The following is a 16,656-nucleotide window of genomic DNA, read 5'->3' as shown; positions in this document are numbered from 1 at the left end:
CTTGATCAACAAAGATTGACAGATAAGAGCGGGAAACAGTTTTTCCTTTGTTACGGGAAAGTGGACAGAATAAGAGGTAAGAAGGTTCGTTCATTTTAGTGGGAAAAAGAGAAATATTTCTCTCTTTTTCCTGTGAAGTGTGTGGTCAAGTCAGCAGCTGAGAGTGAGGGGGTGGACATTTGAAGAGAGGGGAAAGTAAGTTTCTTACACATAGTTATTTTGGAGAATACAAAGTGATGTTGTGGTGGTGATGGTGGTAGGGGGGAATAGTTTTAGGAGTATTATCTAGCAGCATGTATTGAGTGCCCAGTTTAGATTTGGGATTATATTGTTAACCTGAGTACCCAGCTCAGCTGTGTTTTTCTCCGGCGGCATCAGCTTCTTGGGTATAGTCGTGGAGTAATTGAATATTTGGCTTTACTCAAAATTGAGTTTTTCTAGGTAAGTTTCAGAAAGAAAGGTGCAAAGGAATTGCAATTCAGTTCTTTCACTTTATGACGATAATTCTGTGATGAATACTGTCACATTTACATATTTTTCAATGAATAGGAAGAAGAATTTCTATTTTCCTTAAAAAACCGCTCATCTAGAATTGGGTCAATATTAATATAATTGGATTACTCTGTGGTTAATGTACCTTCAGTATGAAATTTCCACATAAATTTGCTTCTGGGTTTATAATTCTGTTTCTGTTTCTTAGAAGTAAATCTGGTGTAATCTTCATACAATTTTTTTTTTAAAGGTCTGTCTATGATGGTGAAGAACATGGACGATTCATGGAGAAGCTTGAAACTCGCATCCGTAATCATGACCGAGAAATTGAGAAAATGTGCAACTTTCATTACCAGGGCTTTGTGGACTCTATAACTGAACTGTTGAAAGTGAGAGGAGAAGCCCAGAAACTCAAAGTAAGGAGACTCTAAGAGAGACTAATTTTCTGTCCTGTGCTGGGGTTTTGATTAGCGCTAAAGGAGTAGGGAGTACATTACAGGGTCCATGTTTGTAGTCAAGATACCAAGAAAAGGAATTTGTACTGAAATGTAGATAATTGGGACTATTTTAGCTAATAAGAATACAGTTAATACAGAATAATAATACAGAATAAAGTTAAACTTTATTTTGGATAACTATATGTGGGTGAGAACCAGCAACAGAATCAGTAACTGTTTCTTTCAAATAGAAACCCAGTTGACTCTTCGTGTCATCCATCTACTTCCTTGCTAGGTAAAAGCATCACTGTAGGATGAGAGGCTTGTAGAGCGTGGCTGCAGAAGTCTCTGCAGCATGGCAACCAAGGTCACAGGGAAAAAAAAGTCAGTGGTAGCTGTGGTGTATCTTTTACCAAAGTGTGGGAGTTCATTCTTGATATGACAGATTCAAATATAGGAAGGAGATCAGCCATATTGGTCAGGTCCCTTATCTTGGGTAACTGATTTTGCTTATTGATCTTAAATCTAACCACTTCACTAAACTCTTCCATTATTTCTAATAATCTGTGTGTGGATTTCTTTTGAATTTTCTGTGTAACACTCATATGCTCTGTAAGTAATAACAGCTTTATTTCATTCTTTCCAGTCCTTATGTTTCTAATTTCCCTTCCTCCTTCCTTCCTTCCTTCCTTCCTTCCTTCCTTCCTTCCTTCCTCTCTTTTCTTTCTCTTTTTCTTTTCTTTTCTCTTCTTTTCTTTTCTTTTCTTTTCTTTTCTCCTTTCTTTTCTTTTCTTTTTTCTCTTCTCTTCTTTTCTTTTCTTTTCTTTTCTTTTCTTTTCTTTTCTTTTCCTTCCTCCTTTTCTTTCTTTCTTTCTTTCTTTCTTTCTTTCTTTCTTTCTTTCTTTCTTTCTTTCCTCCCCTCCCCTCCCCTCTCAACTCCTCCCTTCTCTTTCCTTCCTTCTTTCCTCTTGCCTTCTTCCTTTCCTTCCTTCCCTTCCCCTTCCCTTTCCCTCTCCTTTTCTTCCCCTCCCCTCTCCTTTTTCTCTTCTCCCCTGTTCTTCCTCTCCCCTCCCCTTCCTTCCCTCATTCCCTTCTTCTTTTTCTTCTTCTTCTTCTCCTCTTCCTCCTCCTCTTTCTCTTATTGGAATTTGGATTAAGATCCCAAAAAGATGAACTTGATAGTGAGTGTGAAATTCCTATAAAACAATACATTGGTAAGAAAAGCAAAGAAGCAACTTTATTGAGGGGAAAAGTGGGCTATTTAAAGCTACAGTGATTTATCAGCTAATTTGACTGTAAAACCTAACCTGCAAGAAGCTGTCAAACTTTTAAATGTTTCATTTAATGTAAAATTTTGTATTTTGCTGCAGAATTATTAATGCATTTGATGGTGGGATCTTGTCCTACTACCCATTGGGTAGAGGTTTTATGTAATGTACAATATGTGCCATATTATCTTTATAAAATCTCCAAATTTCTGGAGTCCAAAGCACAGTGGGTCCCAGGGTTTCAAGTAAGAGCTTATGGAGCTGTACAACAGCTATCCAACCTTCTTAAGAAGTGTATTATTTCCAACACAATTAAATCTCTTTTGTATCCTTCTCAGTTGCTCTCTTTACTCTCCCCTCCAAAAGTAACAGCTCTTCTGTTTTGTTTTTTGTTGTTGTTGTTACTGTGCTTAATGCGTAACTATTTTAGTTCAAATTAAGTTTGATCTGGTTTTCATTCAATATATCAACATTAATTTCAGATGAACAAAACAGTTAAATAGAAAAGACAAAACCATAAAGAAACTAGTAGAAAGTACAGATGAATATTTATGTGATTTGGGGACTGAGGAGTACATTTCTAAACAAAATTCGTAGAGCCAGAAAGAAAATATTTGATAGAAATGACAACATTAAAGTGAAAGAATCTTTTCTACATATAAGTTAAAAATATAAATAATAAATAAAAGCTATTTAAAAATACATTTGCCAAAAAAAGAAAAAAATACATTTGCTAAGTGATTAATATCCTTAACATAGAAAAAGTCTTTATAAGTTAAAAGGAAAAATATGAACAGTCTAATAAACTGAGAAATAGACATTAATATATGGTTCATATAAGAAGAAATATAAAGGAACTCTACAATTTAGAAAATTAAAGGAATGCTGACTTAAACAATAAAATGTCACCTAATTAAATGAAAAGATGAAAAAAAATGCTATTTAAGAGTAGAGATATGATACCAAACAGGGAATGCCTGGTTGGAGTATAGATTGTTATGCTCTTCAAGGAGAGCAATTTTATTTATGAATACTTAAAACTCCACATAGTTTTTTTTTTTGTTTTTGTTTTTGTTTTTGTTTTTAAGATAGAGAGTGTGAGTGGGAGAGGGGCAGAGAGGGAGAGAGAAAGAGAGAGAGAGAGAGAGAGAGAGAGAGAGAGAATATCCCAAGCAGGCTTGTACCATCAGCACAGAGCCTGATGCAGGGCTCGAACTCAGTAACTGTGAGATCATGACCTGAGCTGAAATCAAGAGTCAGACATTTAACTGACTGAGCTACCCAGGAACCCCAGACTCCACATAGTTTTAAAGACTTATTCTAAGGCTATAGGTGTATGTATAAGGATGTTCATATGATTTCTTTTTCATGTGTAAAACTTAATTTAATTTAATGTTTTTAATGTTTATTTTTGAGAGAGGGAGACAGAGTGTGAAAGGGGAGGGCTGGGGAGCAGAGAAAGAGGGAGACAGAGCATCCAAAGGAGGCTCCAGGCTCTGAGCTGTCAGCACAGAGCCTGTCGCGGTGTTTGAATCCATGAATCACAAGATCATGACCTGAGCTGGAGTTGGACTCTTAACTGACTGAGCCACCTACACCCCCTAAATTTAATTTAACTTAATTATTTTTCCCCTGCCCTGCCCTCTAATGTGTAAAACTTAAAGTCATTAAATGTCCTTAAAGTCATTTAGTAGAAGATTAGTAAAATAAATCTTGGTACATTCATTTAAAAGAATAATAAACTACAGTGTATTTTAGAAAAATATCTTACATGAGAAGGTATTACAAATGTTTACTTAATGTAGTAAGCAATTAAAAAGTATGAACAATTTGACTATATTTGTCTTTTTTAAAGAATTTTTTTAAGTTTATTTATTTATTTTGAGAGAAAGAGAACGAAAATGCACTGGGGAGGGGCAGAGACAAAGGGAGACAGAGAATTCCAAAGTAGGCCCCATGCTGTCAGCTCAGAGCCTGATGTGGGACTCAAACTCACAAACCACGAGATCATGACCTTAGGAAGTTGGACATTTAACCAACTGAGCCACCTTGGCGCCCCAATTTGATTACATTTAAAATAAAAAGTTACAATGAAGTTTTGAAGGCTGAAATGGACAAATTTTTTTTTTTTTTCAACGTTTATTTATTTTTGGGACAGAGAGAGACAGAGCATGAACGGGGGAGGGGCAGAGAGAGAGGGAGACACAGAATCGGAAACAGGCTCCAGGCTCTGAGCCATCAGCCCAGAGCCCGACGCGGGGCTCGAACTCAAGGACCGCGAGATGGTGACCTGGCTGAAGTCGGACGCTTAACCGACTGCGCCACCCAGGCGCCCCTGAAATGGACAATTGAGGCTTCAGATGAACAGAAGTATCTGCAATGTCTAAAAACAAAGATAGGGGCTCTTGCCAGGAGCGTGTGTGCTGTTTGTCCTCACTCAGCCATCCCAACTTTCCATTCTCACCTCAGGCTGTTCTTTTCTGTGTTTCTTGTATGTGTATATTCCAAACTTCTCCCTCTGCTCTCCGGGCCCCTTGTCTGTGAGGGACAGCATAAAGCTCTGCCTCTGGTCACTGAAGTAGCTATGGGGCAGAATACTTTCCTTGGCAGGACCACTGAATATTGCCCATAATGTTCACCAGTTGCTGGTATCACTGGCCGCTTGGTACTCATCTTCCCTTCCTCTTTCTTCCTCCAAATTGTTCCAGGTTGCAAATTCCTTCAGATTACTCAAGATGCCCCTGAGAGAAAGCATGAGTGCCAGTTCAGGGTGTTTGACTGCTTCAGGCTCCACTCATTTCCTCTGAAACCTGAGGCTATTAAAGTCTAGCGGCACACCGGGGAGGTTTTGCTCTCAGAGGGATCCATTCAACCTGGCTTAAGAACCTATGAAAATTTGAGATTCTTGAACTCTAGAAAAAATGTTTAGAAAATGGACAAGGTTAAATGTTAACTATTGTCAGTATTATTTTAACATAACAATGAAGAGAAACTACACTTTCTAGAATACCCACTATTTCTTTTGATTCATAGTATATATATTATCTCTGTCTATGTTTATGTTTTCTACATGGAGTAGCATCCTGGATCAGCAGGATACTTTCTTCTCTCTCTCTCTCTTTTTTTTAAATAGACTCCATGCCCAGCATGGAGCCCAATGCAGGGCTCAAACTCAAGACCCTGAGATCAAGAGTTGGACGCCTAACTGACTGAGCCACCCAGGCACCCCGTTTCCTTTCATTTTTATGTTATAGTAGTATTGAAATAGTAATTATCTTTATTAGAAGCATTGGTTAGGCTCCTCTGAATGTGTTTAAAATTTTTTTTTTAATGATTTTATTTTTGAGAGAGAGACAGAGTGCGAGTTGGGGGAGAGGCAGAGAGAGAAGGAGATGCAGAATCTGAAGCAGGCTCCAGGCTCTGAGCTGTCAGCAGAGAGCCTGATGTGGGGGCTCAAACTCATGGAGTATGAGATCATGCCCTGAGCTGAAGTTGGACACCCAACTGACTGAGCCACCCAGGCACCCCACCTCTGAATGTGTTTTAGAACTATCATTTGCATGAGATCAGTTTAGGGGGCCATAATCAGTATTGTTAATAAAAATTGAAATGAAATAGAACAGAACAGAATAGAAAATAATAGCATGTATTACATGGAATTTTGCTTCAGTCGTGCATGTGTGCGTGTGTGCGTGTGTGTGTGTGTGTGTGTGTGTGTGTGTGTTTGCGTGTTTGCGTGTATTCCTTAAACTTGTGTATGGGTTGCAATGTAAAATGTTCTTGCAAAGACTTTGAGGTTAAAAAAAGTTTTAGAAATGGTGTCTTTATAAGGTAAATAGAGACCATGATTTTGAATTTAGGAGATTCATGGAAGGTGGAATTTCATGAGATATCTAGGATTAAAAAACAAATTACTCTTGAATAACTACTGTGAAGGGGGGGGGGATAGCAGTACAATTCAAGGCATCCCACCCCATTTTTATTCACATAGCTTGAAAGCTTTTTCTTATATTAAGCTGATATTTTTCCTATGTTCTAGTAATATCCATTTATTAGTTTGAGTAAAAAGCACTATTTTTAGGGCAGCATCTTTCTTCTGATCGCCCTTCAGATACTTTAGCACCTTTATTGTGATAGCTTTTCAGATATTTGATGGATAGCTGTTATTTAGGTATAGTGTATAGTGTCCAGGTATAGTATATAGTATCTCTAAATGAATATTTTACCCATCTTTGGGCTAAAATACCCTTTATTTTTCATGTGTGTAGCTTTGAGTTCTTTTCCAAACATACTCCCATCTAACCGTGTTTCAGTTGTCAGTGGCCTTGCTAAAACATGGCATCTTAATGTAATTCTTATCATGTGGTCTTAGAGTCTTACCATCTTACTGATTCCAGACGAAGGATCAGCAAACTGTGTCTTGCAGGCCAAATCCAGCTTGTCTCCTATTTTTGTAAATAAAGTTTTATTGGAATGTAGCAATGCCCATTCATCTACATTTTGTTTATGGCTGCATTCTTGCTATAGTGGCTGAGAGGAATAGTTACAACAGAGATTATCTACCTAGCCCTTTGCAAAAATAGTTTCTTGACCCCCGTAATTTAGACAATTTAGAAGCATTTAGAAGCATTTTAGAAGCATTTAGACAATGCTTCTATTAGTGTTGTCTTAGCTCTGCATTTGGGACAGCTACATCACATTCTTAATTCATGTTGAGCTAATAGTCCAGTAAAACCAAGTGTTTCACATGTGGTACTATTAAATAGTAAAGAGGGAGTTTGAGGGTTTCTTCTTTTTCTGTTACTTCATAAAGACTTTCTGGAGAAGGTTGGGTTTTATTTTGTCTGTGAAAAAAGGAGGTGCTTGTGGTAATCTGCTCTGAAAATGATACTCCAGGTGTAGTATATAGTGTAGGGAAAAGTTTTCAGATGTGTGTTCCTGAAAAACTAGTTTCTTAAGATGATCCTCAGTAAAAGGGTGTTATGTTAAATAAATGTGGAAAACATTCTATATGATATCCCCCTTATTGGGCGTTCATGGTGCATGCAGAATATTAAAGGCTTCAAGAAGTCCTGAATAAAGTAACCTGTTTAGTGGAATTTCCCACTGAATTGTAGTGGGATAGTTGGTGTGTGTGTATGTATATGTGTGTGTGTATCTATCTGTGCACTGTGTGCACCTCTGGGTGCATGTGAAGAGTGCCTATTAACATTTCTTGGTGTTCTAAGGGACATAATAGGAAACACTCAGCTAAGGGAATGTCTTAAAAGTGTAAGGAGTGACAGTTATTGGTGGAAGGGGAGTAGAAAGCCTCCATTAAAGAAAGCTTTAGAAGTTAATATTGCTCATGTTTGTTGTTGTTGCTTAGAGAGAGAGAGAGAGAGAGAGAAGGGCAGAGGGAGAGGGAGAGAGAATCTCAAGCAGGCTCCATGCTGGGCATGGAGCTTGATCTCATGAGCACGAGATCATGACCTGAGCCAAAATCAAGAATTGGATGCTCAACTGACTGAGCCACCCAGGTGCCCCTGCTCATGTTTTGATAATATCGACATGGTGAGGAAATTACTATTCTGTATACTTAATTTTTTTGATATCAGTCGAATCTCCGAAAATGGATGTCAAAAAACTTGGTGCCGGTGCCTTTAAATTATGAACTCTAGATAAATTTTAAGGCCTGTTTACATAGTTTTGACTATCTGATGGAGAGATTGATTAATTTCGAAAAAAAAAATGGGAATACGGAAGTGTTAGGAACTATTTTGAATTAATGATCCAAAAGAGGCCTCTGGGTGGCTCAGTCGGTTAAGTGTTCAACTTCAGATCTGCCCATGGTCTTGCAGTTCACGAGTTCAAGCCCCACGTCAGGCTTTGTGCTGACAGCACAGAGCCTGGAGCCTGCTTCAGATTCTGTGTCTCCCTCTCTCTCTGCCTCTCCCCCAGTCGTGTTCTGTCTCTCTCTCTCTCTGTCAAAAATAACAACACAGTTAAAAAATTTTCAAAAAGAATTAAGATAAAATGTTTTCTAAAATTAGGATAATAGGGGCATCTGGGTGGCTCAGTTGGTTAAGCGTTCAATTCGTGATTTCGGCTCAGGTCATGAGCTTATGGTTTGTGAGACTGAGCCCCGTGTTGGGCTCTGCACTGACAGCACAGAGCCTGCTTGAGATTTTCTCTCTCCCTCTCTCTCTCTCTGCCCCTCCCTTGCTTGTGCTCTCTCTCTTTCTCAAAATAAATGAACTTAAAAGAAAAAAAGAATAAAAAAAATAAAATTAGGATAATAAACGGAAAATTTGACCTGAGTTAAAAGTTCAGTTTACATCCAAGTTTTCCAGGAATACATTGGTGAAGTGAGGAATATCTATGGTAAAATTTGTTCTTTGTACATATAGTAGAGATGCGAAGGTTCTCTGGGTAATTTTTTCTATTTTCTGTTTTCTCTCTTTTCTTTCCAAAACTCAGGTGTGATCTTTAGTTGTTATAGTGTCTTAGTTTGGAATATTCTAAGCTGAACATGTCAGTAAATTTGTTTTCTTTGATTTTTAAAAATACCATGCAGTAGAAAACATTGAGTAGAAAAGTTGATAGAATTTAGACCCAAGAGAATGCCATTAAACCAAAACGTGTTGGGATCCTGAAAGTATCTGAATAAGTGTTTTTAGTCTTTTCATTTAAAATGTTGATCTTGGGGTGCTTGGGTGGCTCAGTCAGTTGAGCGTCCGACTTCGGCTCAAGTCATGACCTCACGGTCCGTGAGTTCGAGCCCCATGTCGGGCTCTGTGCTGTCAGCTCAGAGCCTGGAGCCTGTTCCGGATTCTGTGTCTCCCTCTCTCTCTGCCTCTCCCCCACTCACACTCTGTCTATCAAAAAATGAATAAACGTTAAAAAATTAAAAAAAAATAAAATGTTGATCTTACCCAACAATTGTCTAAATGTTTGTTTTTTTATGAGTTTAAATTGTCTTCTCTCCACAGAATCAAGTGACGGATACTAATAGAAAACTGCAACATGAGGGAAAGGAAGTAAGGCCGGTTTACCTTTTGAACAAATCTTCTCTGTTTCCTGTCATTCTCTTGTGATGACTGCATTCTTGATGGCTTAGAAGACCAAGAGCAGTGTGTTGGAGGAACTTGGACATTATCATTGCTTCTCCTAATGTTTTTCTGAATTCAATGAATATAACCGCTAGAAAGTGTAATGAGAAAGGAGGTAGCTTTTCTAGTGTATGCGCTGCCAAAGTGAGCACAAGGATGTAGCTTTTCGTAGCTGTGGTTTTAAATCACTTGAGTGGCCACTGCTGTTCTCTCTGTCTGGAATGCTTTTTCCCCAATATTCTACTTCAGACTTTGCTCAGATGTTCCCTTCTTAATGATGCCTTTTATTTGAAATTGCAGACTCGCTCTCAGTCCTGCATTCTTTTTAGTTTTACTTTTTGTGCTTTATTTTTCTCCACTGCACCTATCGTGCTCTACTATTACATATTTTTAGCGGTATGTTTGTTTTCTGTCTGTCTCCTTCCATTAGAAATTAAGCTCCGTGAAGTCGGGAATTTTTGTTTGTTTTATTCATTGCCATATTCCCTCTGCCTGCCTAAACAGTGACTGGCACAAGGTGGGTGCTCCATAAATATTTGTTAAAAAGTGAATCAGTGATTCTGTTAATTGATACAATTGCCATTTAAGCCATCAGAGTTTACAAGATTATTTTACATCCTTTTTCTCACTTGATTCCCATGACAGGCCTATGATAAATCAGGACAGGTATTATCACCATTTTATTGGTGAGGAAACTAAAACAGATGATTTGCTAAAATTTACATAGCAATTATTTTCTGACTTGCAGACCATCACTGTTCTTTGTGTCATGTACTTTTATTACCGACTAGTACTTACTTAGTTTTAATAATATTTAAGACTAGCTTTTGATTGTTTTATCAATGACTTAATCAGGGCTATTCTCTCTCTCTCTCTCTCTCTCTCTCTCTCTCTCTCTCTCTTTTGTATGGTATTACCTAAGCAGATAACGTTTTTTAGGTATAGGTTCGGGATGAGTACCACAAAAAGCTATGTAGATTACTATTTTTTGAAAGTTTGTCTCACATATTTAAAATTACACAGAGAATGCAGTTTCTTCTAGTTGTAGTGTGGTATGACTTCAAATGGGAAGGAAAAGTGAGTTACTCTTCCCTAAACTGGAACTCTTGGAAAAGCCATAACTTCTAAGCATGTGGTTTATTTGTTAAAATAGAGATTTAGTTGAAGATTATGTTTAAAACCCAACTGAAGCAATATAGGGAGCACTGTTTCCCTCAAGGAGCCTCGCACTGATGAGAGAAACATAGGATCTTCTCAGAAGATTTGATGAAACCAAGCATAATGAAGGGTCTGAGTAAGGCTTGGAGAAAATCTGCAAGTTTTTTCTTTTCTTCTGGATAGCCCCTGGATTTTAGGATTCCACTTTAGCTGGCCTTTTCCAGTATAGTATGTATCTTGGGGAGAAAATGGGAAACCACGCAGGAATGTTTTACTAGTTGAGAAAGGCAGTTTCTTAGTTCACTTGGCAGGTCTTTCTATGAAACTGTCTGGGATTTTCTGATGAATTGAACACAGGGTGGAAAAATGGGACTGAAAGCTTTTTATTTACAGCTACTGGCATAATTCAGTTTTTTTTCCTCTTGCCAAGCTGGTAATAGCAATGGAAGAGCTGAAGCAGTGTCGACTACAACAGAGAAATATTTCAGCCACTGTTGATAAATTAATGCTGTGTCTTCCAGGTGAGGAGCTGGAAATGGACTAGGATTCTTGATGTAATTCCTTTAGCTTTAATAAGTTTTTCACTTGCTCGGAATAATACTTATATGCTCTTTTCCCTCTTTTCTTTCAAGTCCTAGAGATGTATAGCAAACTGAGGGACCAGATGAAAACTAAAAGGTAAGATTGTTTTATTGAATATTTTTATTATCTAAAATTTCTGTTAATTAGGATAGTTTTAAGGTCCATATTTAGCCTAACCTTTCAAGAAATAATTAAGTCCGTATAACATCCTCTCTAGCCTTTTGTTTATCTGTTGATTCATCCTGAGACTTACTTATATATACACTGCTGGTATGCTGATGTATTTTGCCATATATCATGTTTAATAAGAAAAACACTACTCATAGTTTGGTTTTTAGAGGACCTGGTCTTTCAGGGATAAAACACGTAACTTTTAGTGGTAGTTTATTGGAGAAACATGCTTTGGTTTAGTATTGTAGTAGAAAAATGATTACTGGTTCTGGTGCAGGGGTGACTTAGGGTTCTTCCCTGAAACAGAATCAGTAGAGAGAGGGAGAGAGAGAGAGAGGGAGGAAGTCTATGTGTACAGTGAGGGAGGGAAGGAGGTATTGACTGATTGATTTTACGGAGCTGGTTCACATGATTATGGAGGCTGTTTTCTGGTTTTATTCCAAAGGAATGTCTATAGTGACTCTTCCGCTCTTCTTCCCAAGCTAGAGTAAGCATCCCCACCCTCCCTACCCTGGAGTGTGCTGCAGTATGAGGGGGTATGTGAGGCTGTCTGATAAACAGGACACATCTTTCTGGAATGTTGATTTTTACCTAGGTTTCAAGGGAAAAAGTATAGAATTAAAATGTGATATTGAAATAACAATAGAAATATTATTAATAAAACCATTAAATCCTCAAGAATTTTAAAGCCTAAAAAGCATTAAGCATCAAAGTTTTTTGAATTTCTTAGACACCCATCCTTTTCCCAGGAGGATGTGTTCACATATGAGAATGTAGGTAAGATAATAGGAGAAGTTCTGTTCAGTGAGATATGAAAGTAGTGTTATTTTTCTGATAACCTCTTAGTAACGTTCTAAAATTACAGAAGATTACAGAGAATTAAAAAAACACTGCGTACCAGCTTCTCTGAATTAACAGATATTAATAATTTTCCAGTTTTGATTTATATATATATAAATACACATAGACGTATATAGACATATCTGGACAGAGAGAGGTAAAGATAGACATTTTTTACAATTACAGATAAGATTTATGTCCCTCTCCTCAACCCTATTCCTTTCACTACTCCCCTGAGGAAACCAGTATCATAAATTTGGTGTCTTTTCTAGTCCATGTTTTTAACGTCTGCAAATCATATATTGTATTATTTTGTGTTTTTAAAAACATGTACATGAATGGTTCTCAGTCGGGTTTTTTTGAGATTCATTCATTCATTCATTCATTCATTCATTCCACAAAAATGAATGGAGTACTTACTATATGCTAGGCATTGTTCTTGGGGATACAGCTCTGAAGAAAACACAAAAATATCTGCTGTTATGGGGCTTCCACACTAATGGAGAATTTATTTATGTATATAGATCTAGTTCACTTACTTTAATCCTTCATAATAGTCCATTATGTAAATAATTCACATTTCCCCTCTCATTTCCAGTAGTTGTTATAAGTGCTGTGCACCAATACTTCCAGCTCAGTCTTCTTCTGGCGCCATAGTGGGATTATGTTTCCTGGGCTCCATTGGGCTGTGTGACTGATAAGATGTGAGCAGAAGTGGTGAATGTTACTTTTGGGCTTAGCAGTTACTTTCTAGGACAAGGTCCTTCCAGAGGTCTGTTTTCCTTTGGGTGTGACCAATGGTAACTTTCAAGATGTTGGTTGAATCCCTTAGTAACTGCAATGAACAGAACTTCTCTGCCAACCTGGTATGGGTGTATAGTATGAGTAAGTTATAAATCTTTGCTTTAAGACACTGAGATTTTTGGGATTGTTGTTGCTACAAGATAGCTGTCCTCACATACTGTGAAGGACATTTGATGTGTCTCCAGTTGTTTGCTATGCAGACGGTGGTTCAGTAAATATTCTTGTTTGTGTCTCTTTGTTCACACATTCAGGGTTTCTTGAGAACTATGTTCTTCAAATGTTGCTGTATATACAAATCACATGGGGATTTGTTAAATGTAGATTCTTAATGCAGTAGGTCTGAGGCCATTCTGGAGATTAGGCATCTTCTACCAAGCTCCCAGGTAGTACCAGTTCTGCTGGTATATGGTTTATACCTAGAAAGAGATCAGCTGGATCAAAAAAAGGATTTTCATGTATTTGTTCTTACTAGATATTATTCTTCAAAGTGATTTATCAATTTAGACTCCCACTGTCATTTTTGGGGGAGGTCTGTTACTCCACCTTTAAGTAACATCTGTATTGTGAGACTTTGTGGTTTTTGCCAATCTGATGATTATGAAATGATAGATCATTATTCTGCATTTTCATTTTTTTGATTACTAGTGAGATTGGTTTTTGGGCATTTGGATTTTCTTTCATTATTTTGCCCATTTTTCTCTCAGGTTTGTTCTTGTTGTTTTTTCATTTATTAGAATTCATTAATATGCTTTGGATACCTTTTCCTCTTATTAGGAATATCCTGCAAATATTTTCTTTCAATGCATGGCTTATCTAATAACTTAGTAAAGTTAGTGCTTTTTGTTGTTATAGTAGTTGTAAATTTTGTTATTATCATTTATTTTGTGGTCTTTAAAAAATTTTATTTTTAAACATTCTCAAGTACAGTATAAATTAACTGTGTTTTTTCTTGAATCAGTTTTAAGTTGCTAATGTGACACCCTCCCCAAATACTTTAGTGTGATTTCCGAGCAATAAAGACACTCTTCTGTGCAGCCACAATGCAACAGAGAATAGAAATTAACATTGATATTTTAGTAGCATCTAATCCTCATACCCAATTCAGATTTTGGTAATTATCTCAATCATGTTCTTTACAGCAAAAGAATCCAGTTTAAAACGTGTGTTGCATTTAATGGTCATGTCTCTTTATTCTTCAGCCTGGAACTGTCCTCAGTCTTTCCTTAACTTCCATGACTTTGCCACTTTTGAATATTACAGGCCAATTTTTATGTAGAATGCTCCTCAGTTTGGAGTTGTCTGATACTTTCTCATGGTTAGATTCATGTTTTATGTCTTTGGCTGGAATATCACAAAGGGGGTGCTGTGTTCTCATTGCATCTTGCAGGTGGCACATAAATTTTATTTGTCCTATCAATGATGTTGTCCACTTTGATTACTTGATTAAGATGGTGTCTTTCAGGCATTTGCATTGTAAAGTTGCTCTTTTTTACATTTGCAATTAAAAATTTTGTGGGGAGGTATTTTATAGTTATGTAAGTTAATCATTTTTCATCAGATTTTCACTTTAATTTTTTTTATGTCAGTATGGACTCACAGTTTCTTATTTTATTTGATGAGTCATGATTTATTAGTATGATTTATCTTGTTCAAATTATCCTGAATGGCACCAGTGGTGCTTCTATGTCTGGCTTCTATGTCCTTTTAATATGTCCTCTTAATTTTTGGAGGACTTTGTTACGAAGAAGGTATTTTTCAGGTTCATCTTATACTCTACCTGTTGCAGCCCTGGAATCAGGCAACTCTCTGAGTAACTATGGTTCTTTTGGTAGATAATGTTATGTAGAAGCCAGGCTATATGTGCCTGGTGTACTCATTAGTGAGTAACCTGGTTTTCATTGCTCTTAATACATTTACTTACTGAATCATTTCCTTGTATGAAACTAATCACGTATCATCGCTGTCACTGCAACTCTTTACCTTCTCAACACTGCACACTGAGTTGCCCTCCTCTATGGTATCCTCCTTACTCCACTTGGGCTGTAATACTGTAAGTCCTGGCTGAATGCCCTTGTCATCTCTCCTGGGCTCTGACACTCCATGTCAGGCTGCCTTCGTATATGGACGTCCTCCACACTCCACTAGGTCCCTTGCACACCATGCTGGTCCATCTCAAAATTGTTCAGGATATCCCCTTATAATTTTAACATGTGTGGGCTCTGTAGTAATGCTTTCTCTTTCATTACTTAGTTGATAATTTGTGTCTTTTCTCTCTCGGTCTCTTTGATTCTTCTAGCTAGAAATTTATCAGTTGCACTAATTTTTTTTCTGAAAAGCATCTTTAGGTTTTACTGTTATTTACTGATTTCTGCTATTATTTTTAGTATTTTCTTTCTCCTACTTACTTGAGGTTTAATTCCCTCTTTTCTAGCTTTATAAGGTAGATTTTGGTTCTTTATTTTCTAATGTAGCCATTTAAAGCTGTACATTTTTCTCTTAGCAGTGCATTAACTGCTCTTACCTGTTTTATGATGATATGTTTTTTCCCCCTTTTATCTCAAGTGTTTTAATTCCTTTGTGATTTTAGAAATTTAATCTCATTATTTAGAAATGAATTGGTTAATTTCCAAGTAGTAGATTTTTCAGGTTTAAAAAAATTGATTTGTAATTTTAGTTCACTGTGTTCATGAATGTAAGATGTATGATTTCAACTTTTTAAATGTTTCGTGAAACTTGTTTTAATGGCCAAGCATATGGTCCGTTTTGGTGAAAATTTCATGTATACCTCAAAATTATGTATATTCTGTTGTTGAATAGGGCATTCTTTAACTGTTATTTAGATACCCTTGATTAATAGTGTTGTTCAGGTTTTCTACATCCTAGTGATTTTGTATTTGTCAATTGCTGACAGTAATGTTGAGATTTTCTGTTATGATTGTGGATTTGCAAATTTCTTTTTTCTGTTCTTTCAGTTATTGCTGTTGTATTTTGAAGCTTTCTTGTTGGGTGAATATACATTTAGCATTGTTATATCTTCGTTACATCTTCTTGATGAGATGACCAGTTTATTATTATGAAAGTTCCTCTTTATCCCTGGTAATATTCTTTTTTTTTTTTTTTTTTTAAATATATGTTGGGGTGCCTGGGTGGCTCTGTCAGGTGAGCAGCCAACTCTTGATTTTGGCTCAGGTCATGATCGCAGAGTTGTGGGATTGAGCTGTGCAGCAGGGCCCGTGCTGAGTGTGGAGCCTGCTTGAGATTCTTTCTCTCTCCGACTCATGCTCGCTCTCTCTCCCTCTCTCTCTCTCTCTCTTTCTCTCAAATAAATAAAACGAAAAAAAAAAAAAGAAAAAATGTTGTTTCGTGTTAACATAGCCACTACTGCTTTTTGTTTAGTCTTTACATGGTCTGTTTTTAAATATCCTTTTTGTTTAAAATATTTTAACAGCTTTTTTTGAGATATAGTTTCTACATTATTAATTCATCCATTTAAAATGTATAATTCAGTGGTTTTTATTGTATTCACAGAGTTGTGCAGCTATCACTACAATCAATTTTAGAATGCTTTTATTCTTTTCAAAAGAAACTCTGAGTCCCTTAGTTGTTACTACCCTCCCCCCAACCCCGAACACACACACAAAACTTGCCAGCTACTGGGAACTACTAATTTACTTTCTGTTTCTATAGATTTGCCTATTCTGGACATTTACTATAAATGGAATTCTACAATATGTGGTTCTTTGTGATTGGCTTCTTTTGTTTAACATAATATTGTCAAAACTTATCCATGTTATGCCATATTTCAGTATTTCG

The 16,656-nt window shown here is 36.8% G+C and overlaps 1 protein-coding gene across 7 annotated transcripts in view; it reads left to right on the top strand.

The window, feature by feature from the left end:
- Positions 1-16,656, top strand: part of EXOC6B (exocyst complex component 6B) — a 616,021-nt gene that overhangs the window by 91,558 nt on the left and 507,807 nt on the right. For 6 of the 7 annotated variants that reach the window (XM_045446460.1, XM_045446458.1, XM_045446457.1 and 3 more), the window contains 4 exons: positions 743-908; positions 9,169-9,216; positions 10,877-10,967; positions 11,079-11,124. In XM_045446460.1, the coding sequence (XP_045302416.1) occupies positions 777-908; positions 9,169-9,216; positions 10,877-10,967; positions 11,079-11,124 (317 nt within the window). In that variant the 5' untranslated portion in view covers positions 743-776. Of the gene's footprint in view, positions 1-742; positions 909-9,168; positions 9,217-10,876; positions 10,968-11,078; positions 11,125-16,656 lie in introns of those variants that run through there. The other variant, XM_045446464.1, reaches the window with a different exon arrangement.

The sequence above is a fragment of the Leopardus geoffroyi genome, chromosome A3 (genome assembly GCF_018350155.1).
Source record: "Leopardus geoffroyi isolate Oge1 chromosome A3, O.geoffroyi_Oge1_pat1.0, whole genome shotgun sequence".
Taxonomy (NCBI): Eukaryota; Metazoa; Chordata; class Mammalia; order Carnivora; family Felidae; genus Leopardus; species Leopardus geoffroyi.
This window is presented reverse-complemented; position numbering and strand designations above follow the sequence as displayed.